This window comes from Strigops habroptila, chromosome W (genome assembly GCF_004027225.2).
Source record: "Strigops habroptila isolate Jane chromosome W, bStrHab1.2.pri, whole genome shotgun sequence".
In the NCBI taxonomy this organism is placed as follows: Eukaryota; Metazoa; Chordata; class Aves; order Psittaciformes; family Psittacidae; genus Strigops; species Strigops habroptila.
Genome location: NC_044301.2, coordinates 16,068,748 through 16,093,251, shown reverse-complemented (window position 1 = coordinate 16,093,251; position 24,504 = coordinate 16,068,748). Strand labels below are relative to the sequence as shown.

At 47.2% G+C, this 24,504-nt stretch overlaps 1 protein-coding gene across 1 annotated transcript in view; it reads left to right on the top strand.

Moving 5' to 3' along the window:
• The window catches only part of LOC115619252 (F-box only protein 31-like), a 34,071-nt gene that overhangs the window by 6,978 nt on the left and 2,589 nt on the right, over positions 1-24,504 (top strand). The window contains 8 exon segments of the mRNA XM_030511301.1: positions 972-1,043; positions 7,177-7,263; positions 11,839-11,942; positions 17,521-17,688; positions 18,417-18,491; positions 20,622-20,731; positions 21,529-21,682; positions 22,320-22,684. Of these exon segments, the coding sequence (XP_030367161.1) occupies positions 972-1,043; positions 7,177-7,263; positions 11,839-11,942; positions 17,521-17,688; positions 18,417-18,491; positions 20,622-20,731; positions 21,529-21,682; positions 22,320-22,684 (1,135 nt within the window).

Here is a 24,504-nt window from a genome sequence, read left to right as displayed (position 1 = left end):
TTACCAGCATTCAGTAGTGGTATTTGGCAGCCACAGTAAATTGTTAATTCAAGGAAGCTCTACTGAGGATAAGTTTAATACTTAATGATTTGATAAGGGTCTTCACAGATACACTTTCATCAAATATCTGGCAGATGTTTGGTACTGCTAAAGAAGGCTGGTGATTGATCTGTGGTATAGATGTCTTTGATGTCAAGGAGGGTAGTTTTCTGTACTGAGATCGATAGGGGTCACTGCAGCAGGGTGGTTTTTGTTGCTGATGATTTTTTGGGATCTCCTTCCTCTCGTTTCCTCTCTCTGGTCTTCTAAGAATTCCTCGTATTGAGATGTTAGTACTTTTTTATTTTTTTTTAAAGTTTCTTAGAAGTTCAGTGTGTACTTCCTGAAAATGAGAATCTCATTTTCTGCTTCAAGGCTGCCTGCTTTGTTTTCAGGGTGTTCTGTAAGCAATCAAAGGCATTTGAGTGTACAGTAGACCCATCTCAATCTGATCTGCCTTCAGGTGTAACCATATTTGTATGTGCTGATGCCTGTTTTATGTCTCCATTTCATTCTTTTTAAAGTCTGTGACCTTTTCTTTAAGTTCCTAATAAGCAGCTTTCCCTGTTGGGTACCTCAGTGGGAGTAGATAATTACTACACACAGTCATGATTTGTGTTTGATTCCAGTTTCAGCTGGAATGAGTAAGTCTTCCACATTTCACACACTTTCTGGTCTAGGTATAAGCATCTGTAACTTTGGTGTGTTTGTTGCAGGCATTGCTTGTAAAATGTGTTAGATTCCCAAACTTCAGTGAAATTACATCTAATTTTCTGGTTTCTCTTCAAAGCAGAAATAAGATTCTTGGACTAATGCAGCAACTTGCAAGAATTCACCTAATAAGATCTCATTTTTGCTCAAACAGGAGATCTCAAGATCCTGGGTAGCAAACACCTTTTGTGCCAGAGCTGACATTATCTGTGTCATTGCAGAATATGGCATCTGTGAAAACCTGCAGAAATTGGAGATCACAGGAGTGTCCTGTCGAGATGTTTATGCCAAGCATAAGTGATAAAGCTGATATAGATCCCTATGTCCTTGCTTAGTGTTGCTGCGTTGCTTCAGCCAAGACTTGCAGAACTAAGCCAACCCCTGGCTTAGAGCTAGAAGATCACAGACACCAATATGGAGGATGACCAAATAGCGTTTTATTAAACAACAGCAGGCATTATATGCCTTTCGGCCACACGGAAGTACCTGTGCTGACCCAATCAGAAGGCAGGTTAACAATTTTTACCTTTTATGGTATCGCCGAGCCTTGCCCCACAATTCCCCTCTCCATGCTATGGGGCTTGTGAGAGTATCCGGGGAGGGGCTCTCTCTTTCTGCACATCGCGATATCTTCCGGCCGCCAGACCTTAACTACCTACATTTCCCCCCTCCCTATGCACAAATAAGGTGATTAAGATAAAACAATCCTAAAAATACATATCATAAAACTTGGGTGCAAACCTAGCAAATGTGTGCCGTTTCTATGTTATTTTTTACAACAATCTAGAAATATACATCATAAGTTTAGATAGAGAATATAAGGCACGCTAAACAAGATAACTGGGGGACAACTGAGAGTAGTGGTGTATAACTAGGGATAGCTAAAGGGAATTTTTAAACGGAAACAGTCTTAGAGCAATCGTTGATGTGCCATTAACATAATGCTAACACTCTCTAGTCGGCTTTTAACAAATGAAACGAGCTTGACAGGGTCCAAAAATCACTGCTATCACAATCATTGTGATTGGTCCCATTAGGGTAGATAACAGGGTGGTCAGCCATGGTGAATGGTTAAACCATGACGTAAACCAACCTTGCTGTGCCTCTCGTTCCCTCTTTCGTTTTTCCAAACCTTCCCGCAATTTGGCCATAGTGTCTCTTACTATTCCGGTGTGGTCTGCATATACACAACACACTTCCCCTAGTGCAGTGCACACTCCCCCTTGCTGTAGAAACATCAGGTCTGATCCTCTTACTTGTCATCTTCATTCGTCACTGGGACGTACGGGTTGCGAGGGCGTCCGACAATCCAGTCCTGCGGACAAGAACTCACAGTTTTCATTAGTTTTATTCTGATACAACTTGCATGGGTATCAGTTATCTGTCTCCTTTAATTCTGCCCTAATACACCTGCTAGGCACCCATCTCAGCAATCCCTCCTTTTCTACCGCTGCATACCCTCTTCCAATTGTACGCAGCCTCCACCCGGATTCCCACTGTAGTTCCCCTGGAAATTTAACACGCACCTGGGGAAAGGTAGCTACTTGTTGTTTTAGATACTGTTTTTCCATTGGCGAGCACTGTTCGTGTCCTCTAACATAGTGATTTAAAGCTAACAGGGCTCGACTTAAAATATTAGTTTGTTGGCTTGCAGGTCGAGATACCACGCCTCCTTCCAGAGAAGGAATAGCGGGCCAGTTAGCACCTCCCTTGCCAGCTGCCTAGCGTCGGCAGGGGCTAGTGGCTGGACGTGGGCGGAGTCGAGCAGCATAGGTGTGGTTTCACTCGACAAACCTTCCTCTTTTATTGCCTTGTGAAGGGCCTGAACCAACTTAGCGTCTAGGGGCGTCCACATAGCTCCTCCTTGTGGCCCAACCTGAACAGGGAACGCCTGTGGAGGCGTGGCCGCGGGTAGGGCTTCTAGGGTTACGCCACTTAGCACACAGTCCTTCGCAATCAAGTTCCAATTTGGCTGCGCCACAGGGGGCGGGGTTTCGCCCAGCTGCTGCAAGGCGCGTCTCTGTTTCTTTGTGCCTGCAGCATACGCATTGCTCTGGCAAGTTCCTCTATAAGCTCCCCCGGTGTTTTATGCTTCTTTTCCCCGGCACCCGAGCCCTGAGGAGGTCCAACGCCACTCATCGTAGCTTCCTCATTTTCTGACTCAGAGTCAGAACGCATTTCACGCCCACCTCCCCGCCATTCCCGCCACGCCGTTTGTTCCTTTGGGGTACTGCGTTCCTTCTTCCGCGCCCCAAAGGGTCCTACGTCACCGTCACCCACACGTCTCAATCCCAGGTCTAACAACTCATCGTCGTCTAGATACCTCAGTACCATGCCTGGGAGCGCATCTAGGGGGTCCAGATTCTGATTTTTTGGTCCATTCGGCCCAGACTCGCCGCCCCTAACTGCGGCGCCTCCTTCAAGACACTCCTTGTTAAGACGGGCTACAGACTTGCCGCCCCTGACTGCAGCGTCCCCTTTAAGACACTCCTTGTTAAGACGGGCTACAAACTCGCCGCCCCTATCTGCAGCGTCCCCTTTAAGACACTCCTCGTTAAGACGGGCTACAGACTCGCCGCCCCTATCTGCAGCGTCCCCTTTAAGACACTCCTCGTTAAGATGGGCCACGACATCCTCTAACTCCCCCCACGGATACGCTGGTGGCGCGGGGGGCTCCGTCCGCGCGGCCCCTCCCTGCGCACCGGTCGCAGGGGGCTCCTCTTCAGGCTCAGTAACAGGAAATGCCTGCGTCTCAGGCTGTTCCTCCATAGACTTGTCCTCCACCCTGTCCTCCCCACCAGGCCCGCCAGTCTGCACTGCCGCTGTCGTAGTGTGAGGCGCAGTTTCAAGCGCGGCTCCCCATAAGTATAACTGCGCCGCCCCCCATGCCTCCCGATCTTCCCGAGCCAATTGCAATAAGGCCAACAACTTTCCCAGAGTAACGAGGGCTTCTGGCTTTCCCGCCAGTGCCTGCTCAATCAGTGTCTGCTTAAGTTGTGGCCAATTTTTTGAATTAAATATCTGAGCAGGGTGACCAAGCACCCCACTGTGAATCAAAGATTCCAGGCACGCCTTAATGCTGCCAGATTTGATACAAATCTTAAAGTCCTTTGCCAAAGTTTTCAGTACCTTAATCGTTACATCCATGCTCGCGAGCTACACCTCTGCCCTCCGAACGAATCACGTCGGGATCACCACTTGTTGCTGCGTTGCTGCAGCCAAGACTTGCAGAACTAAGCCAACCCCTGGCTTAGGGCTAGAGATCACAGACACCAATATGGAGGATGATCAAATAGCGTTTTATTAAACAACAGCAGGCATTATATACCTTTCGGCCACACGGAAGTACCTGTGCTGACCCAATCAGAAGGCAGGTTAACAATTTTTACCTTTTATGGTATCGCCGAGCCTTGCCCCACAATTCCCCTCTCCATGCTATGGGGCTTGTGAGAGTATCCGGGGAGGGGCTCTCTCTTTCCGTACATCGCGATATCTTCCGGCCGCCAGACCTTAACTACCTACACTTAGTACCAATTTTGAAAGCATATATGTATTGAATATTTCTTAAGCATTGACAGCATAAGTTATTTGGACTTACTTGCTAATGGCAGGGGTTTCATCTGTGAAGTTGACATATCTAGAGTTTCATTAAATCCTAAACAGATGCCAAGAAGTGGGATGTCTATGCCCCTCAATCCCTTGGTGGGAAAAGAGAGTGTAATTTAACTTTATTATAAAGTGTATTGGAGTTTTTTCATCCTTTCCTGTTTTGCCATTTTCAGATCTTACTAAGGAATTAACTGGTATTTTTTCATAGCTCTGATGTAGCTAAGTCTTGATCTCAGTGAAAGTATGCTGTTAGATGCTGTCAAGTTGGAAAACACTGTAGGTAAAGGGATGAGCGTTCCTCTGGGCTGCTCCTGAAGAAGGAGAGCTCGGCAGGGCTGGGCCTCTGTAAGGTATCAGTGTGTTTTAGGAATGTCTGTGGGAGTGGGACCCTGTCAGGGTCAGATTGGAGAAAACCCCAGTGCCGGACCCTCTTTCAGTTTGTGATCCCAAGAGTGAAATTAAGATGCAAACGAGGTCAAGTACTGTAATCGATTAGTAAGTTTATTACAAAAAGACAGTTATTATAAAAAAGGGAAATTATTGGTATAAAGGGGATAGTGATAGGACAGATTGGAAAAAAGGATAGAAATGAAGCAAGAATTTGGGGTGCAGAGAGAGATAGTCACCACCATGGATCCAGTGGTGTCCTGGGGATCCGTTGTCATTGGTGGTGGGAGTTCTTCAGGGTTTGTAGTTGGTATCGGAGCAGAGTGTCCCCCAGGAGTCCGTAGTAGTCGTCGGAGGTGGGTGTCCTCGTGGAGGTGTCCTTCTGGAGTCGTCCCTTTGAAGGTACCCTTGGAGGTGTCCTGATGGAGTTGCACTCATGGAGATGTCTCATGGAGAGTGTCCCTCAGGGTCTGTAGTAGTCATCGGTGGAGAGTGGCCTCACGGAGGTGTCCTTCTGGAGTCATCCTCATGGCAATGGCTCCTTTCCGTGATTACCTTTTCCCCATTTTATTATGAGTTGGGAGAGTGTCTATGTTCTTAATGTCACGTATTACACATTCCTGGTGGACCAGGTTCCCTGGTCTTGCAGCCAGCTCTTCAACTGCAGCAATTCTTGGAATAATGGGCAGCAATTCCTCGCACCAGTCCTGGAGGTAATGGACAGAAGAGTCTTAGCTCTTTCCCACTCATCCCTCAGGCAATGGACAGTGGAGTCCCAGTTCAGCTCCTCACACCCTTCTCCCAGGCAATGGATATTGGAGTCTTTTCTCAACTGGTCCCACCCATCTCTGAGACAATGGATTGGTGGAATTCCATCTCAGCTTCTCATACCAATCTTTGAGACAATGGACAGTGGAGTCTGATTTCAGATCAGTCTCTCACAGACCCCAACTCTTCAGACTCACTGTGCCTTCTGCAAGGCAGATGCACATCTGTCTTACAGTTAGGAGGGGTGGGGGCATCATTGGATGAGAGAAACCAAGGTAGGCTAAGGGCTGAGTGGAGGCCTAGATCCATGGTGAGGCTGTCTCCCCCGTCACCAAACTTTGCCCTTTGCAGTCAGAAGCTAGGCTGGTTGCTCAGAGAGCCTTGCAAAGCCCCTGATTGCTCCCATACCAGCACTGCCAGGCTGTGTTGTCTTGATTCCCCGCCACAGATTTTGTAAAGGACTGACTTACCTGTGGTCCTTAGGATAAAAAACAAGATATAACCTGCAGCGCTTGAACTATGGCTTCTGGCTGTTTGAAGAAAGTCCTGCTTTATGAAACAAAAGCAGAGAGGTTAGTCATGAGAGGTCTCCATAGGCTTTGCAGACCCAAAATCCGGCTCAGCTTCTACATGCACTATATTTGCTAAACCTTGAAGCAGTGATGACCTCGGGCATCTATCTTAATGTTGGAAAGAAGAACAGGTAGAAGGGTTTTAATCTCATCCTTAATAGATTTGCTGAGCATCCACAGGAAAATCAGACAGGATTTGTCTTACATGTGTTTCCAGTCTTCCTTTGTATCAAAGTAGTTTCTGCATTTGTTGGCAGAGTTGCACTTGATGTGTGAGAACCACCTCTGTGACAGACTAAGGACTGTGTCCATATCCATTCAACAATCCTAACTAGCAATGGTAAATCTAAAGTCAGAATGTTTGGCCACTATTCCTGGCTTTCAGGGATGCACCATCTCAGCTCTCCTGCCCAGATTCAACAGTTTGCCCTGTTGCAGGCTCTTAGTGGAACAGTTTCCTGGTAGTGTGACCTCATTTTCTCTACTGTCCCATAAACTACTTTAATTGCAGAAGAGTTAATTTGGGGCTACTGGCAGGACTCACATGCACTTTTCTGTCCACTGAATATGCTTCTGTAAGAAGTAGTGTGGGAAATGGGGAACTGAGTTTAAGTTCCAGAAAGCATAACTAATCCAAGGCTGGGGCTACTGTCCGTGTACTTACTTGGCCTAAGTGGCCTTTTTGAGGCAGCAGTGCTCGTTATAGTCACATTATAGAGTTTGAAGAGGACCCTGATTCCACTTTGAATTCACCAGATGTCATTTATACATATTGTCTGTGGGAATCTTGAGCATAGAATCATAGAATGGTTTGGGTTGGAAAGAACCTTAAGATCATCTAGTTCCAACCCCCCCTGCCGTGGGCAGGGATGCCTCACACTAGAGGCATGCCAAGAGCATGCCAAGCTCTGTGTGAGTAATCCTGCCAACCAGATATACCCAAGACTGGGGCTGATGGAAACAAATGGTGCCCCACAACTGGAAGTAAAGTCAAAAGAGAGTTTGACTTTACTGCGTGGTTGGTCCAGGCTGTTCATACTGTTACAGTGGAGCAGAGTTTGCTGGTACTTACCCTGCTGTGTCTGTTCAGGTATAAACCCACGAGTGAAGTCGGGGCATTTTATGAAAATTCTTCTCGACTATGAGCACATGGAGTACAGAGATGTTTACACTTGCCGTATGTACCTCCTGCTGGTTGATGCTTCCTGCACTAAGCACACACAGGATGCTGCGTGGAGTGTGACGTGGCTTTAAGCAAATTATTTTGGGGTGGACCTTGGGATAGTATGAAGGGTGCTGGATAGCTCTTGCTGTTGTGCTTTAAGGGAGTATTCTGACCCTTTAGAGTGACAATGTGAGATGGGCAGGCAGTGAGGTATGTTAGGTTTCCTTTTGAAGTGCTTTGAGTTAGAAAATTGTCCTGACTGGGGACAAAAAGAGTCTATACTCAGTAGAGGAGCATTCGCTCTGCTCTTCATGATTGCTTCCTTCTTAAAAGGAATTCTTCAGATAGCCTGGCGAGGGCTCCCAAAAGCAAGTTTAAATAAGCTCTGGACTGGCAAAAAACTTTCTCTTGATCCAAATAAGATGCATTCAGTTGTCCTGGGTTCAGCTACAGCATTCATTTTTTCTCCTTCTTAGTAGCTGGTGCAGTGCTGTGGTTTTGACTTTTAGCCTGGGAACAATGCTGATAACACCTCTGCTTCCATTGGTTGCAGCAATGGAAGCAGAGCAACTGGCAACGCAGAAGTAAACCCATCTGGGCTGCTGCATTGGGGCAAGATATCGCTGCTCGGGTGCAGAACCTGGTGGTGAAGGTACGCCACGTAGATGCTCATGTACCCAAGAGTCGGGCCACTGAGGAACACCAGAATAACCAGCAAGTGGATAAAGCTGCTAAGACTGAAGTGGCTCAGATGGACTTAGATTGGCAACAAAAGAGTGAATTATTTTTAGCCTGGTGGGCCCATGACACCTCAGGCCATCAAGGCAGAGATGCAACATATAGATGGGCTCGTGATTGAGGGGTGGACTTAACAATGGACACTATTGCCCAGGTTATTCATGAATGTGAAACGTGCTGCAATTAAGCAAGCCAAGCGGTTAAGGCCTCTCTGGTATGGAGGACAATGGCTGAAGTACAAGTATGGGGAGGCCTGGCAGATTGGCTATATCACACTCCCACCAACCCGCCAAGGCAAGCGCCATGTGCTTACCATGGTGGAAGCAACCACCGGATGGCTGGAAACATACGCTGTGTCCCACGCCACTGCCCGGAACACTATCCTGGGCCTTGAGAAACAAGTCCTGTGGTGACACAGCACCCCAGAGAGAATTGAGTCAGACAATGGGACTCATTTCCGGAACAACCTTATAGACACTTGGGCCAAAGAGCATGGCACTGAGTGGGTATATCACATCCCCTACCATGCACCAGTGTCTGGGAAAATCGAACGGTACAATGGGCTGTTAAAAACTACACTGAGAGCAATGGGTGGTGGGACTTTCAAACACTGGGATACACATTTACCAAAAGCCACCTGGTTGGTCAACACGAGGGCATCTGCCAACAGGGCTGGCCCAGCCCAATCAGAACTTTTACGTCCTGTAGAGGGGGATAAAGTTCCTGTGGTGCACATAAAGAATTTGTTGGGGAAGACAGTCTGGGTTATTCCTGCTGCAGGTAAAGGCAAACCCACTCGTGGGGTTGCTTTTGCTCAGGGACCTGGATATACTTGGTGGGTAATGTGGGAAGATGGGGAAGTCCGATGTGTACCTCAAGGGGATTTGATTTTGGGGGAAAACAGCCAATGAGCTCAATTGTACGCTGTTGCCTGCTCTATAACACTTTTATAGCCCACCAGCTAGATATCTTCAGGTTACCAGCAACTGACCCTGCCTTCCCTCCGATCATCACCCCAACAAAGAATGAATTTTGACGAAACCAGTTGAGTTTGGCGGTATCATCAGCAGGCAACAACCCAACACTACACACCGTCCCTCCTGCCCTGAAAGACTATTACAAGAGATGGAGCCTGACATCATGGACTGGATGAGTTCAGCAACTTTATAGGGATTGGTCCTTGGACTAAGGAATAATATCTCTCTCTTTGTGTGTGTGTGGGTGTGTGTATATATGTATGTGTGAGAGAAAAGCGATGGTGTATTGAAAATTGTGGGATCTGAGCATGACGTGAATGGTATGGAATAAGGGGTGGATACTGTCCTGGGTTCAGCTGCAGCAGTCATTTTTCTCCTTCTTAGTAGCTGGTGCAGTGCTGTGTTTTTTAACTTTCAGCCTGGGAACAACGCTGATAACACCGATGTTTTTAGTTGTTGCTATGTAATGTTTACTCTGACCAAGGTCTTTCTCAGTCTCATGCTTTGCCAGGGAGGAGGGGAAGCCGGGAGGAAGCAGAGACAGGACACCTGACCCAAACTAGCCAAAGGGGTATTCCATACCACAGCATGTCATGCCCAATATAGAAACTGGGGGGAGTTACCCAGAAGGCCCAGGTCACTGCTCGGGTTGGGCTGGGTATCGGTCGGCAGGTGGTGAGCAATTGTATCCTCTCCCCTTGTTATTTCCTTTATTTTTATTAGTGGTAGTAGTAGTGATTTTGTTTTATACCTTAGTTACTGGACTGTTCTTATCTCAACCCGTGGGAGTTACATTCTTCCAATTCTTCTCCCAATCCCTTTGGGAGTGGGGGAAGGAGGAAGGGGGGGGAGTGAGCAAGCGAGCGGCTGTGTGGTTCTGAGTTACCAGCTGGGCTTAAACCATGACATTAATCCACAACCCTTCCCAGTGAAAAATGCTGAGGGTTTCCATATTAAGTCCCTTCCTGCTCAGTGAATCCTTTTATCCACCATCTCCATCTCTAGGAAACATTCTTCTTGTGTTTCAGAGGTGGTGATTTGCCTTCTGTAGTCAAGAAGCTGCTTTGGGTAAACTCTTCTTTCCTTCCTAATATTGTGTTGAGGGAAGAATATTAAAATGCTGGAGTTTAACACTCACTTGTTCAGCAGGAGTTGGGAGGAAATACTGATTAGTTTACTTCAATTAAGGAAGTCACTACTACTTGGGTTTTGGAGGGGGTGTTCAGCTGTCTGTAATGCTCCTCTGGGTCTGCAGAGTTTTGCACACTTAAGTTACTAACTCACTGGTGCTTGGGAATGTAGTTTTTTGCACATGCTAATGAGTGGAGTGGATACTGCAGACTTACCTGTGCTAAAGCAAGTAGTTGAGCAAGCACCACACAGGGAAGATGGTGTCTTTAATGTGAGTCATGACAGACAAGCAGCAGCAGTGCTACAGCAGGAATCAGTAGAAAGTTTTAGGTTTGGCAGTCCTGCCTGTCAACAGCAGCCTTGTTCTGGAGCTGGGTGGGAAGGAGAGGCACATCCAGGCTGCCCTGCAGGATGAGGGATTCCTTTGTAGATTGCTACCTGGGTGTTTGCTCCAAATGCGCCCTTTCTGGTGGCTCTCAAATGGCATTTTGTGCTGTTCCCTCCTTAACTGTTTAGCTGCAACCTCAAACTTTTGTTGTCTCATGCCCCTTTACTCTAGGGGCATGTTGTATATCTCTCAGGTGGGGTGGGGGGGGAAGCCAGTGTTTAAGATGTGACTGCCCATTTCCTCCTTTTTCCCTTCCTGTGTATTAAGACCTTGTTGCCAAGATTTACCAGGTGAGTGCTCCCTAATTCATATTCATACAGCATTAGCCAGGTCAGCTCAGATTGCTTCCCCCAGGGTTTTAAACTAGCCTGGCTGACACTTAGCTCTTCCCACTAGCAGGTCAGGTATCACCAGCTGGGGGGGCAGCAGCTGCTTGCATTATTCCAACTCATTTTGCTTATAGATACCTTGCTGCATCGTGAGAGTCCAAGAGAGTTGTAGCGGATCAGGTTTTTTCTGCTCAAAGTCATCTACCTCTGTTTTAAAGGCTGCAGATTTCACTGACAACTCCCATGTTAGGGTTTTGCATTTCTCTGCCTGTGCTCTCCAAGCTGAACACATGTAATGAAATAAGAGTTAGTTAAAACAGATCTGAAAGCATTTGCTTTCCTTTTTCAAGAAACCATTCTGGGGTTGTAAATTGTCTGTTCATTCCTATGGTGTCTGTGGTGTGCCAGCACTGCAATGCTTGCTTGGATCACTCTGCATTTGCTCAGTGTCACCTTCTTGTCCTGTGTCTAACTCTTAATGAAGAGCACAGGCGTTAGACCTTTCCCAGGCAGCCTTCTGTTGGTGGGAGCTTGGTCATTCACTGCTTTCCCTCATCCATCCCCAGCTGGGCTCAAGCTACCTTCCCATCTGAAGAGTGTGCAGGGCTGCTTGTGGCAATGTGGGTATTATCCAGGCTGGATGGGGGTTGTACTGAAGCATCCAGTGGACATATCTTTGCTTCATTTGTGAGGATTTGGGCTCAGATAGGCAAGAGGCTTCTTCAGGATTGAGAAAAATGGACAATATGCATAGCAGAGGAAAACCCTGGAGAAAGACCCAAGTGCTGTTTTCTTTTGAGGAGCAGGGAGGGAAACAACTGTCAGATCCATTGTGTTTCCTGCCAGGAAGAGCCAGAGCTGGAATGGATCAGGTTTTCCCTGCTATGAATATAGCTGCTGGCTCACTGGAGCCCAGAGACACCTCAGGCTTGAAAATGGAGCTGTGCTTTTGCTTTGAGACTTGTTTAGGCTTTTGGCCAAGTACCAGCATTATCCCCAGTCACTTTCTTTCCTGAAAGAACAGGAAGAGGAGTCCACAGCATCTTGATTAGTGAGGGAGATGACTTGTCCATTAAGGTGTTCCTGCTGTTGGTGTGTAAACTAAGCACAGAAGCTGCTATCCAGTGGGTCGGATTCTTCTGGAGGTGAATGGGACTTTTTTGGCCTCCTCCCTCCTTTGCAGCCCCAGGTTTCTGGGTGGTTGAGACAGATGGTAAAATAGACCATGTCCGTGACTCAGCCATGTTTCCTGAACCATGGTTCCTGGTCAACTGAGCTGGAGCCAGCTGTTTACTCAAAGTGAGCATACAAACTGTCCTTAACAGGCGTGTGTCTTGGAGTGGAAGGGCTTGCCTTGTCATGCGAACACTTTCCATGCTGTTGAAAAGTCCATCAATTGTAGCTACAGCTCTGAAAGTGCTTGTGACAGGAGCTGGGGAGGAGGGACATCCTCATCACTCTTGGATAGCTTAGCATCAAGTTTTCTGTCCTAAAAATTATATATATATATTTTTATTTTTTTTTTTAAAGCTGGATTTTATTAGCTTGATGCCAGACAGGGTAGAAGGCAGACTGTAGTGGGTGGTACAGCTTGTGCTCATACCCTTTATTAATACGAAATTACTACACTGAGATGAGAAGACTGGGAATGTGGTTTGCTTGCTTGCCTTAGTGCTGTTCGTGCTGCACTTGGTTCACTGGGTCATCCAGGCCATCAGTCTTAAGTTGTTTACTGCACAGGAAAAAGGCTCATCCAGGCCAGTTGGCAGCAGCTCTGGACAACCTTCTCTGCTGTCCTAAACCTTCGTGGAAGTTCTCTGCTTTGGTGTAATAAAACCACTCCTATAGTTCTTGTTATCTTCAGTGGTAATTGAAATAAAGCTGTTGTAGCAGCAGCAGTGAAATAAATACAATTCTTGCTATAAATTGATGCAAAGCAAAAACTGTTCTTGAAGCTAGTCCTGTAGGTTAAAATGGGTTACTGTGGTCTTCCGAGTTAGCCAGGAGCATCACTGTAAGGCAAGGGTAGTATCTTCTTGCCATCTACATGGAAATCGGCATGCTGTTCCTACCCAAAATGCTAGATTGTATGTAATGTCTTCATGTGAAGGTTACTGGTCATGTCAGGAGATGAGATGGACAGAATTAATGGCTGACTGGATGTCCTGGGTTCAGCTGCAACAGTTATTTTTTTCTCCTTCTTAGTAGCTGGGAACTTTTAGCAATTAGACATCTTTTCCACCCCCTACCCCCACCCCCCCCTCGGAGGGTCAACCTATGAAGGAGACATTAGCTCACACCCTCCATTCCCCCACCAGGCTATTTACAGCAGCATTTGAGAATTCTAAAGGTTTTGAATATCCTTTGGATACCCTTGAAACCTGCCTGCTGCTTGTGCTGGGAATCAGCATGTTGCCCTATAGACTGCATGTGCTTTACCCACAGCTATCCCACCCTGAGAATGATGGATCTCGTCTGATCTCAGAAGCTATTATGATCACTATTAGAGGGGCCCTGCCTCCAGCCAGGTGGAGGAGAGGGATAATCGGGTTTACTGGACTGTGTGGATCAGATGGCCTGGCACATCAGTCCCACAGAAGTATAAGGCTCTAGTAGATACCGGTGCACAGTGTACTCTGATGCCATCAAGGTATCAAGGGGTGGAACCCATTTCTATTTCTGGAGTGACAGGAGGATCCCAAGAGTTAACTGTACTGGAGGCTGAAATCAGCCTGACTGGGAGGAAGTGGCAAAGCACCCCATTGTGACTGGTCCAGGGGCTCCATGCATCCTTGGCATAGACTATCTCAGGAGAGGGTACTTCAAAGACCCAAAAGGGTATAGATGGGCTTTTGGTATCGCTGCCTTGGAGACAGAGGAAATGAAGCAGCTGTCCACCTTGCCTGGTCTCTCAGAGGATCCTTCTGTTGTGGGGTTGCTGAAGGTCTAAGAACAACAAGTGCCAATTGCGACCACAACAGTGCACCGGCGGCAATATTGCACCAACCAAGACTCCCTGATTCGCATCCATGAGCTGATCTGTAGACTGGAGAGCCAAGGAGTGATCAGCAGGACCTGCACACCCTTTAATGGCCCCATATGGCCAGTGCAAAAGTCTAATGGAGAGTGGAGACTAACAGTAGACTATCGTGGCCTGAATGAAGTCACACCACCATTGAGTGCTGCCGTACCGGACATGCTAGAACTTCAATATGAACTGGAGTCAAAGGCAGCCAAGTGGGATGCCACAAGTGATATTTCCAATGCATGTTTCTCAATCCCTTTGGCAGCAGAATGCAGGCCACAGTTTGCTTTCACTTGGAGGGGCGTCCAGTACACTTGGAACCGACTGCCCCAGGGGTGGAAACACAGCCCTACCATCCGCCATGGATTGATCCAGACTGCACTGGAACAGGGGCAAGCTCCAGAACACCTGCAATACATTGATGACATCATCGTGTGGGGTGATACAGAGGAAGAAGTTTTTGAGAAAGGGAGGAAGATAATCCAAATCCTGCTGAAGGCCGGTTTTGCCGTAAAACGGAATAAGGTCAAGGGACCTGCACAGGAGATTCAATTTTTGGGAATAAAATGGCAAGATGGATGTCGCCAGATCCCCACAGACGTGATCAACAAGATAACAGCAATGTCTCCACCAACTAACAAGAAAGAAACACAAGCTTTCTTAGGTGTTGTGGGGTTCTGGAGAATGCACCTCCCAAATTACAGTCTGATTGTAAGCCCTCTCTACCACGTGACCCGGAACAAGAAGGATTTCAAATGGGGCCCTGAGCAACAACAAGCCTTTGAACAAATTAAACTAGAGATAGTTCATGCAGTAGCCCTTGGACCAGTCTGGACCAGGCAAGATGTGAAAAATGTGCTCTATACCGCAGCTGGGGAGACTGGTCCTACCTGGAGCCTCTGGCAGAAAGCTCCAGGCGAGACTCGAGGTTGCCCCCTCAGCTTTTGGAGTTGGGGATACAGAGGATCCGTGGCCAGCTGCACTCCCACTGAAAAAGAGATCCTGGCAGCCTATGAAGGGGTTCGAGCTGCTTCAGAAGTGATTGGAACTGAAGCGCAGCTCCTCCTGGCACCCCGGTTGCCTGTGCTGGGCTGGATGTTCAAAGGCAGGGTCTCCTCTACACATCATGCAACTGATGCTACATGGAGTAAGTGGGCTGCACTAATTGCACAATGAGCTTGAATAGGAAGTCCCAGTGGTCTAGGAGTCCTAGAAGTCATCATGGACTGGCCAGAGGGGAAAGATTTTGGAATGTCACCAGAGGAGGAGGTAATGTGTGCTGAAGAGGCCCCACCATGTAATAAACTGTCAGAAAGCGAGAAGCGCTATGCCTTGTTTACTGATGGGTCCTGCCCTATTGTGGGAAAGCATCAGAGATGGAAGGCAGCTGTGTGGAGTCCCCTGTGACAAGTTGCAGAAACTGCTGAAGGAGAGGGTGAATTGAGTCAGTTTGCAGAGGTGAAAGCCATCCAGCTGGCCTTGGACATTGCTGAACGAGAAAAATGGCCAGTACTTTATCTCTCTACTGACTCATGGATGGTGGCAAATGCCCTGTGGGGGTGATTGCAGCAATGGAAGCAGAGCAACTGGCAAGGCAGAAGTAAACCCATCTGGGCTGCTGCATTGTGGCAAGATATCGCTGCTCGGGTGCAGAACCTGGTGGTGAAGGTACGCCACGTAGATGCTCATGTACCCAAGACTCGGGCCACTGAGGAACACCAGAACAACCAGCAAGTGGATAAAGCTGCTAAGATTGAAGTGGCTCAGATGGACTTAGATTGGCAACATAAGGGTGAATTATTTTTAGCCTGGTGGGCCCATGACCCCTCAGGCCATCAAGGCAGAGATGCATCATATAGATGGGCTCGTGATCGAGGGGTGGACTTAACGATGGACACTATTGCCCAGGTTATTCATGAATGTGAAACATGTGCTGCAATTAAGCAAGCCAAGCAGTTAAAGCCTCTCTGGTATGGAGGACAATGGCTGAAGTACAAGTATGGGGAGGCCTGGCGGATTGACTATATCACACTCCCACCAACCTGCCAAGGCAAGCGCCATGTGCTTACCATGGTGGAAGCAACCACCGGATGGCTGGAAACATACGCTGTGCCCCAGGCCACTGCCCGGAACACTATCCTGGGCCTTGAGAAACAAGTCTTGTGGCGACACGGCACCCCAGAGAGAATTGAGTCAGACAATGGGACTCATTTCTGGAACAACCTCATAGACACTTGGGCCAAAGAGCATGGCACTGAGTGGGTATATCACATCCCCTACCATGCACCAGTGTCTGGGAAAATCGAACGGTACAATGGGCTGTTAAAATCTCCACTGAGAGCAATGGGTGGTGGGACTTTCAAACACTGGGATACACATTTATCAAAAGCGACCTGGTTGGTCAACACTGGGGGATCTGCCAACAGGGCTGGCCCTGAAGCAAGTGATTGGGACCCAGAGGTTGCTGCTTGGACCTTTTCATCATCATCATCACCTTTCCACAGAGAGTCCTTTTGTTTTTCAGCTGTACTCCAAACAGCTACAGGAGCACATTAAAACCATGAGCAGTGTTTCAGGGAAAGGCTTGATTCAGAGTTCAATGCTGATATTCCAGTAGCTGGTGCAGGAGTCCTTTCCTTGTTCATGGATACAGCAGAGATTTTGGCACTGGCCCATTGCTTACTGCATTCTCTTGCTTACTGCAGCTGAACATTTTGCAAAGGGTTTTGCACTTGTGTTCGTGCATCTCTCCTTCCTGTCTTTCACTAGCTGTGTCTAAGACTAATGCATCAGATGTCATGATACAGGGGCATGACTGGTGCAAGACCCTTGAAGACTGGCAGCTCTTGTGCTGCTGGGGAGAGCAGTTAATGAACAACATTTGACTCTGTATTGGTGAGAGCTGGCCAGAAGTTTGCCTGAAGCCCTTGTTCCTTGCACCAAGGTTCAGTAGCTGACAGGTTGAAGTGTAACAAATCACGAGGCCTTTAGGTTTTGCAAGTTTCTGTTCCACAAACTGGTAGAAGAGTGCATCCAAGTGCACCAATCACATGATATTGTGACCTTATAAAGACAGGTGTACCTCTGTGGTGCTGCTCCTCTTTTGTCTCGGATCTCTCTGTTTAGAAAATATCCTTTCTCTGGAATTGCTGTGCTAGAGGAGATGGATTCTGTTAGGCATGCAGGAAGATGGCTGGCACTTGTACCTCTCAGCAGAGGAGATTGTTGCTTCCTGTGCTGTCTATGAGTAGTAGAGCCAAATAATTCCTTGTCCAAAAGACATGGATAATCATGAGAAGCAGAATTTGTCTACTTGAGTATCTGCCAGCATGAGCTCTCAAACCGATTACGGTTTGACTAGCTGTGTGGTCTCTTCAGTGCAGCCTCTCCCTCTGGATCCTGTGCACCAAGCATCTGTCACAAAGTCATTTGCAGTAATAAAGGCCTGATAATTTTCCAGTGGTGCAGGAAACCTTGTAAAGAAACCTTCTCCCTCTTCACCAAGGGTGTGTTGTGAGTGCATATGGTCTGGTTTAATTGCTGGAAAGCAGTTTGGAAATGCAGCAAGCTGTTCTACAGCTCCCGCCCTGTTGCAGAATAGGCCCCAGAGTTGTTCGCTGCAAACTCAACAGAAAGCATGCAGAGCTGATCTCATGTGCTTTTTCTTCCACCCCTCTGCAGGTAGATGGTTTGTTCATCATCAGGTGGATGTATTTGCTACCTCATGACCCTCGTGTTGATGATCTGATGAGGTTCAAACCTCTCTTCGGGATTCATCTCATGGAGAGGAAATGTGCATCAGTTGAGTGTATGTATGGTCATAAGGGATCTCATAATGGCCATATCCAGGTGAGCTCCTCCAGCACTTTCAGCATTATCCATCCTAGGTGTGATCTATGTGGGGTGCATGCACATTGGCTCTGGAAATGGGTTTATAAAAAAACTGCATGAGAATTTGATTTAAGGATTGTGGCTTTCACCACCTTGTTGTATGTGTGGATGCCAGCTTTATGCTCATTATGTGTCTGGCAAGTTGTGTGGGCTGTTCCCCACCCTGAATTTTTCACTGGCAGTAGTATAGCAAGGCTGTTACACTGTCTTCTGTTGGGCTGGAGCACGGTGGGAGTGTGGGAGCACCAGTATGTGTACAGGCTGGGGGAAAGGATATGTAAAATGGCCTCATGCAGCTGGTGAATGTGTCCAAACAGACACACAGACCTGTTCTGTTTTACAGCTCTCTCCTGAGACCTTGAGAAGGTGACATAGCATTTACTCAGTACACTGGATGCTTTGAAAAGGTTCCTGAGAGCTTGTTTCCTTTTCTTTGAAGAAGGAAGCTCAACTAGAGAAGCAATTCAAACCTAGTATCTTTCATTAGAATGCATTTGGATTTTACTGCTTTTATTTCTCTGTTCTGTAGCTGATGCACTTAGTATCACTTAATGATTTCTCTGTTGTAGTAAATTCAGTAATGTTTGTTGTGTAAAGCATTTACCCTAAGCAGTTCTAGTTATATCATCCTAGGCATCTCTAAACAGGTCTATAACCTGTTAAATTCTCCTCTGTGGTAACTACAGATTGTAAAGAAGGATGAGTTCTCCACGAAATGCAACCAGACAGATCGCCATCGGATGTCAGGGGGAAGGCAAGAGGTACAAGTGCTTTGCCAAGATTCTGCATTAAGGCTGTTTGTATGTTCCCTTTCTGAAGATAAAACATTTCTGTCTTACCTAAGCTCTTAGCTAATGTTGGGGTCTGGGAGGTGGTCATCTGCTTTCTAATTTCTGTGTATCTGAACATACATGAAAACCCAGGCTGGTACCTTCTGGCTGATTTACTAGAATCTTTAAGTGAGTAGAATCAATCTGTGACTTGAATCATAGAATCATAGAATCGTAAGGGTTGGAAAGGACCTGAAGATCATCTAGTTCCAACCCCCCTGCCATGGGCAGGGACACCTTGCCCTAAACCACGTGGTCCAAGGCTCTGTCCAACCTGGCCTTGAACACCACCAGGGATGGAGCATCCACAACCTCCCTGGGCAACCCATTCCAGTGCTTCACCACCCTCACCGTAAAGAGCTTCTTCCTTATATCTAATCTAAACTTCCCCTGTTTAAGTTTGAAGCCATTACCCCTTGTCCTACCACTACAGTCCCTAAGGAAGAGTCCCTCCCCAGCATCCTTGTAGACCCCCTTCAGATACTGGAAGGCTGCTCTGAGGTCTCCACGCAGCCTTCTCTTCTCCAGGCTGAACAGCCCCAACTCTCTCAGCCTGTCTTCATACGGCTTATCAAAACTTAAAAGTGGCCACATTTGAGTAATTGCAGGATCTTGGGTGGCCTCTTCTGTACTTGCCAAGGTGTGGTTTAAGGATCCAGTATATGGCATCAGTTCAGTGTTGCACCTGCAGAATGTCTGGGTGGAGACTCCATGCCTTAACCTCAGTGCATAGCAGGGTGTTGGAGCAGGCTGTTAATGTCCATCCTGTTGAGCAAAAAGCTGTTTTAGGCAGGTCTCTGTGCAAGGTGCTCTTTGAGCTCCAGCACCCTTTTCCTTCCTGTGCTGTGACACCATTCCTGTTTGATAGCAGGCATATCCGAAGAAAGACAGCAACATGCATTGTACATCCTGCAGCGCTCGCCAGACACTGATCTCATGGTATTGCTGTCTGTGTAATTAAGATCTTCCAGACACAGGCCTAATATCGAGTACCAGCTGCATTTGAATACCTGCTTGTCAGCGGGGCACCTTTCTACTGTCTTGGTTGAAGATTCATTTGATTGTTTATCCTGTCTGTGTCAGCTATACCCAGGAAGATAGATTCCTGACTCAGACTACATGTTTTTAAGGTGCAGGTATAAATGTCAGGATGAAAGCCTTCAGCTAATACCTGTTTCAGGTAGTGCTGTTTGCTGCCAGCTAGTTAAACATGACAAATCTGATACTTTAGTTGCTTCTAACAAATGCTTAAAATGTCTGTCTACTAATGGGAAACAGCTGGGTGAAAGGTTTAGTTAAGCATTTTCTGGTTCTGAAGCAGATGAGAAATGCTTTAATACTTTCAAAGCACTGCATTAAATGTGCATGGCATTATGGTAATTGGAGGATCTGGCTTTAGAAGATAAAGCAAGTAGGTTTGGAATATCACTTGGTAGGCTGCTATCTTAGCGTAAGCTGTTATCACTTGTAACTCATGGTAGGGTATTAACTTGTCGGAGCTGGTGTAGAGGTACTTCAGGAGATGTTTTCAAAGCACCCTTTGGATTTAGATGCATCAGTATTAAATCAGCAGAGTTTAACCTCCTAATTCTTTAGTGCCTTTCAAAAGCTTCCCCTTCTATGTTTAACATGCCATGATAGGGCACAGGAGTCAGCTTATGGGCACACAAATGAGTAACTGCAAGGTAAGTTGGGATGTAAAGAAGTGGTAGATCAGCTACTTTGCAGTAACAGGTGGTGCTTATGGTTTTATTCTGAGGAGGCATATTGGTTCTACCTGTAATTTATTTGAAGGGGCATATGTCTATTGTGTGGTGTCTGGCCAGGTATAGGGCAGTCACCATTATCACTACTTGTTAAGCATATTTCTGAGGCAGTTCTGTAGCAACACATGCTTGTTCCCAAATCCAGCCACGATCCTCTTGTCTTTGGCAGAGCATATGCTCTCTCTGTGGCTCTACCAGTGAATCGTGCTGACAAGGCGAAGTCATGTTGAGGTACATCACTGTCACAAATGAAATGCCTCTATCTTCCCCATTTTCTCTTCTCCTTGTGCTGCAGGAATTCTGGACGTGGCTAAGGGAAGAGTGGGGTTGGACTCTGGAAGACATCTTCCATGAACACATGCAAGAGCTCATCTTAATGAAGTTCATCTACACCAGCCAATATGAGCAAGTGTGCCAGCTCTTTCTAGGTACTGAGGCTGCTGCAACTTGAAGAGCACACTGGATTGTTTGTTCTGAAGATCATGTACTTGCAATGGGCTTTAACAGCCACAGGGATGTTGTGTCTCTGCAGGCTCTGTGTAAAGATCTGGTGAAGCACAGTGCTTTCCAGTTGTACACAGAGATGAGATGTAATGACAGCAGTAATAAGTTTCCAAGTTCTTTACAATAACTATGCACAGTAAGGTGGTTTTGAGTCATTTAACTATGTTTAATTTGAAGACAGAGCAAATGCCCATAGTCCCAAGGAGCTATCTGCTTAGTATCCATATTAGTAAGGAATGTGCTTTGGAGTGTGCTAGGGAGAAATCAGTCAGTCCTGGAGAACTTGGGGTTTTTTAAACTGTCACTCCAAACTTCTAATAGTTGGAACTAGATGATCTTTAAGGTCCCTTCCAACCCAAACCATTCTATGACAATAACAGCCCCCTCACTGTAGCAGATGTTTAAATATGTTCCACTCTTGGGTTCTCTGGAAATCCCAAGGAGTGAGGAGGTTTACTGTGGCCTTCCTGCAGGAGCCTCCTGGTGTGCTAATGAGGACTGGTAGAAAGAAGTGAAGGGAGGGAATGCTTGCATAGGTCTAAAGCAAAGTCTGTTAAGCTTGTTGGTATTGCGGAAAACACAGATCCTGTCTCTCTCTTGTTGACATCCCAAAGCTGCCTGGAGGAGCAGATTGCAGACACATTCCTCATGTCAAGGGATTTTCTCTTAACCTCTCTAACATTTTGGTTTTTGCACAGCAACTGCCTGACATACCGATGCATCTACCTCCCTCCTAGTAGCCCTGACGACTTTATAAAGCCAGGTCTCTTCAAAGGAACGTATGGGAGCCATGGGCTGGAAATTGTCATGTTGAGCTTTCATGGAAAGAAAGTGAAGGGGACTAAAATCACTGTGAGTGCATTTGTCTTTATCTTAGATGCTTGTTAAAGTATTCTCGATGCCATGGGTCCATAGGAGAGACCTCTGTCTGGGAGATTGTTGTCACCCCAAACCCTCTTCCTTGTGGGGATTGGTGGCATCGAGTGAATCTTAGCACATGCATAGTAGCTAGAACCTGCTCTATGTTTCTCCTGATGCCACCTGGCTCCCCTTCTTGTCCTCTCCCTTCCAGCTGCTTTCTGTGAGCAGCTGGTAGCAGGTCGCTGGAGATCACTTGCATGTATCTGAGGATTAGGTACCAAATGTTGGCAGCTCTTCACTGAAGCCAGTCTAGTGAGCTCCTTCCTCTCTGCAGGGAGGGATTCTGACAAAATACAGTTGCAGCTTTGATTTTTCTTTCACCCTTGCAAGTACAGCCTGGCTTGTAGCTTTTGATTTGAAATTCTCTTTCTGGGGGGTAGAGGGCAGAGATGATGTAGATGGCTCAGGGAACAACAAACAAGGTCCAAGAGGGTTTTTTTGTTGCCAGATTGGTGATTGTGGAATAGGGTGAACTATGTAGAAGTCAGGTGATGGATGTGGGAAGGATACAAGTCTGAGCTCTGTAGCACCCTGCCTCTGCAGCCAAGCTGTTGCTTCCTGTCTCTAGGGAGATCCCAACATCCCAGCTGGGCAGCAGACTGTGGAGATTGACCTGGCGCATCCTCTGCAGCTACCCGACATTGAGAACCTTTGCAGTTTCAGTGAGCTCTCTCACATTGTCCTGGAGGTCCGGGAGCAGGTGTGTCGGGAGGAGCAGGAACAGGAACACCAGCAGGAGGAAGAGGACTGATCCCAGCAGGGTGCCTCCCAGCCTCCTGCAAAGCCCCTGGAAGGAGAAGGTGCTGAGGGGGAAGAGACTACAGCTGGAGCAGAGGGGATGACCCAGGACAAGGCACCAGCTTCCCAGCCCTTTGTGCTGCCCATGGGAGTCATATCAAGGAATGAAGACTATTCTCGGACCTGCCGAATTTGGTAACTGGGGGGTAGTGGGTTTAGAGCCTAGTCATGCCAGGCACTTTTTGAAAATGAAGAGGGGAGGGTCTTTGAGGTGTGTTCTGTATTTACTTGCCCTTTACTTGAATGCAGATCTCCCGCCCCCTTGTGCTCAGATTTTGTGCTGCTGCTGCCCTACCTTCCACGCTCTTGTTTGCTCCCTTTCTTACCACAGTCATCTGCCATCCTGCTTCCTTGCTAGATTTTATCCTGTTACTTCTGAAGTGAGCACCTCTCCCGTATTTTTCCACCCACCTTTTTTTTTTTTTTGTGTGTGTGTGTGTGTTGTTTCCCAGAGCTGCCCAGCTTGTGTATTTGAAGATCTGTTCAAGCCGCTTCCTGTTCCCGTGTGTGTCATTTGTGTTCCTTGGCTGTCAGAACACAGTGCTCTCTCCCATCCCTCCCTGGCCTCTGGTGCCTTGGGGCCAGTTCTGGAAGGTGCTGAGCACCCTAAGCAGTCAGTGCAAGTATGCAGAGAGCCTTGTTGAACGGGACCTGAAGTCAGTGAAGCAGCATGCTAAATGAAGTGTGGAAAAAGAGCTCAAAAGCTGAGGCATAGGCAGGTGACCTTCAGCCAAACATTTGTGCTCATGGAAAAACCTACCAATAGCTGGTTAATCCCCAAAAGCCCCTGCTGTCACAACCAATTTGTGTTTGAATAAGCCCCTGCTCCACCTGCTGCTTGCTTGGAGGTTAGGCTGACCTTTACTCCTCCCCAACTCCAGTTAGGCTTTCCTGTTGTTTAGATTTTTCTTTTTCTTCCTTCCCCTAGGTTTTGTCACAAGGTTTGCCTCTCCGGTCACCCTCTCAACATGCCTTTTCTGTGAGGATTGTCTGGGCCTGGGTTGATCCTTGAGTTGCAGAAGTAAATCTCAGCTGGATTACTGGGCCGAATTACAGAAAAAAATCAGCCTTGGTGTGCAGGTGCTAGTTAAAGTAGCCAAAAGCAGAAACCTCCAAATAGTGTCCTGGGTGCAGCTATAGCAGTCATTTTTCTCCTTCTTAGTAGCTGGTGCAGTGCTGTGTTTTTGACTTTCAGCCTGGGAACAACGCTGATAACACTGATGGTTTTAGTTGTTGCTAAGTCATGTTTACTCTGACCAAGGACTTTCTCAGTCTCTCATGCTCTGCCAGGGAGGAGGGGAAGCCGGGAGGAAGCAGAGACAGGACACCTGACCCAAACTAGCCAAAGGGGTATTCCATACCACAGCACATCATGCCCAGTATATAAACCAGGGGGAGTTACCCAGAAGGCCCAGATCACTGCTCGGGTCGGGCTGGGTATGGGTCGGCGGGTGGTGAGCAATTGTATCCTCTCCCCTTGTTATTTCACTAATCATTATTATCATTGGTGGTAGCAGTAGTGGTTTTGTATTATACCTTATTTGAGGGACTGCTCTTATCTCAACCCGTGGGAGTTACATTCTTCCAATTCTCCTCCCCATCCCTCTGGGAGTGGGGGGAGGAAGAAGGGGGGGAGTGAGCGAGCGGCTGTGTGGTTCTGAGTTACCGGCTGGGCTCAAACCACGACAATTCTTTTTGGCGCCCAACGTGGGGCACGAAGGGTTGAGATAACGACAGATCTGACCAGAGTGTGTTTAATCATATTTGTGATAAGCACTCATTGTTACTACTCGTCACAATGGTGATTATTTGGCTCTCAGACTTGTTGCGCTTGATCTCAGAGTTTCAGCATGTTGTACCTTACTTACAGCCACTATTTGCTGTTTTAGCGTTTATCGGCTGGGGGGCCTGGGCTAAGGCTCTTGTTCCACTGTACTTCATGGTAATGACTTGTA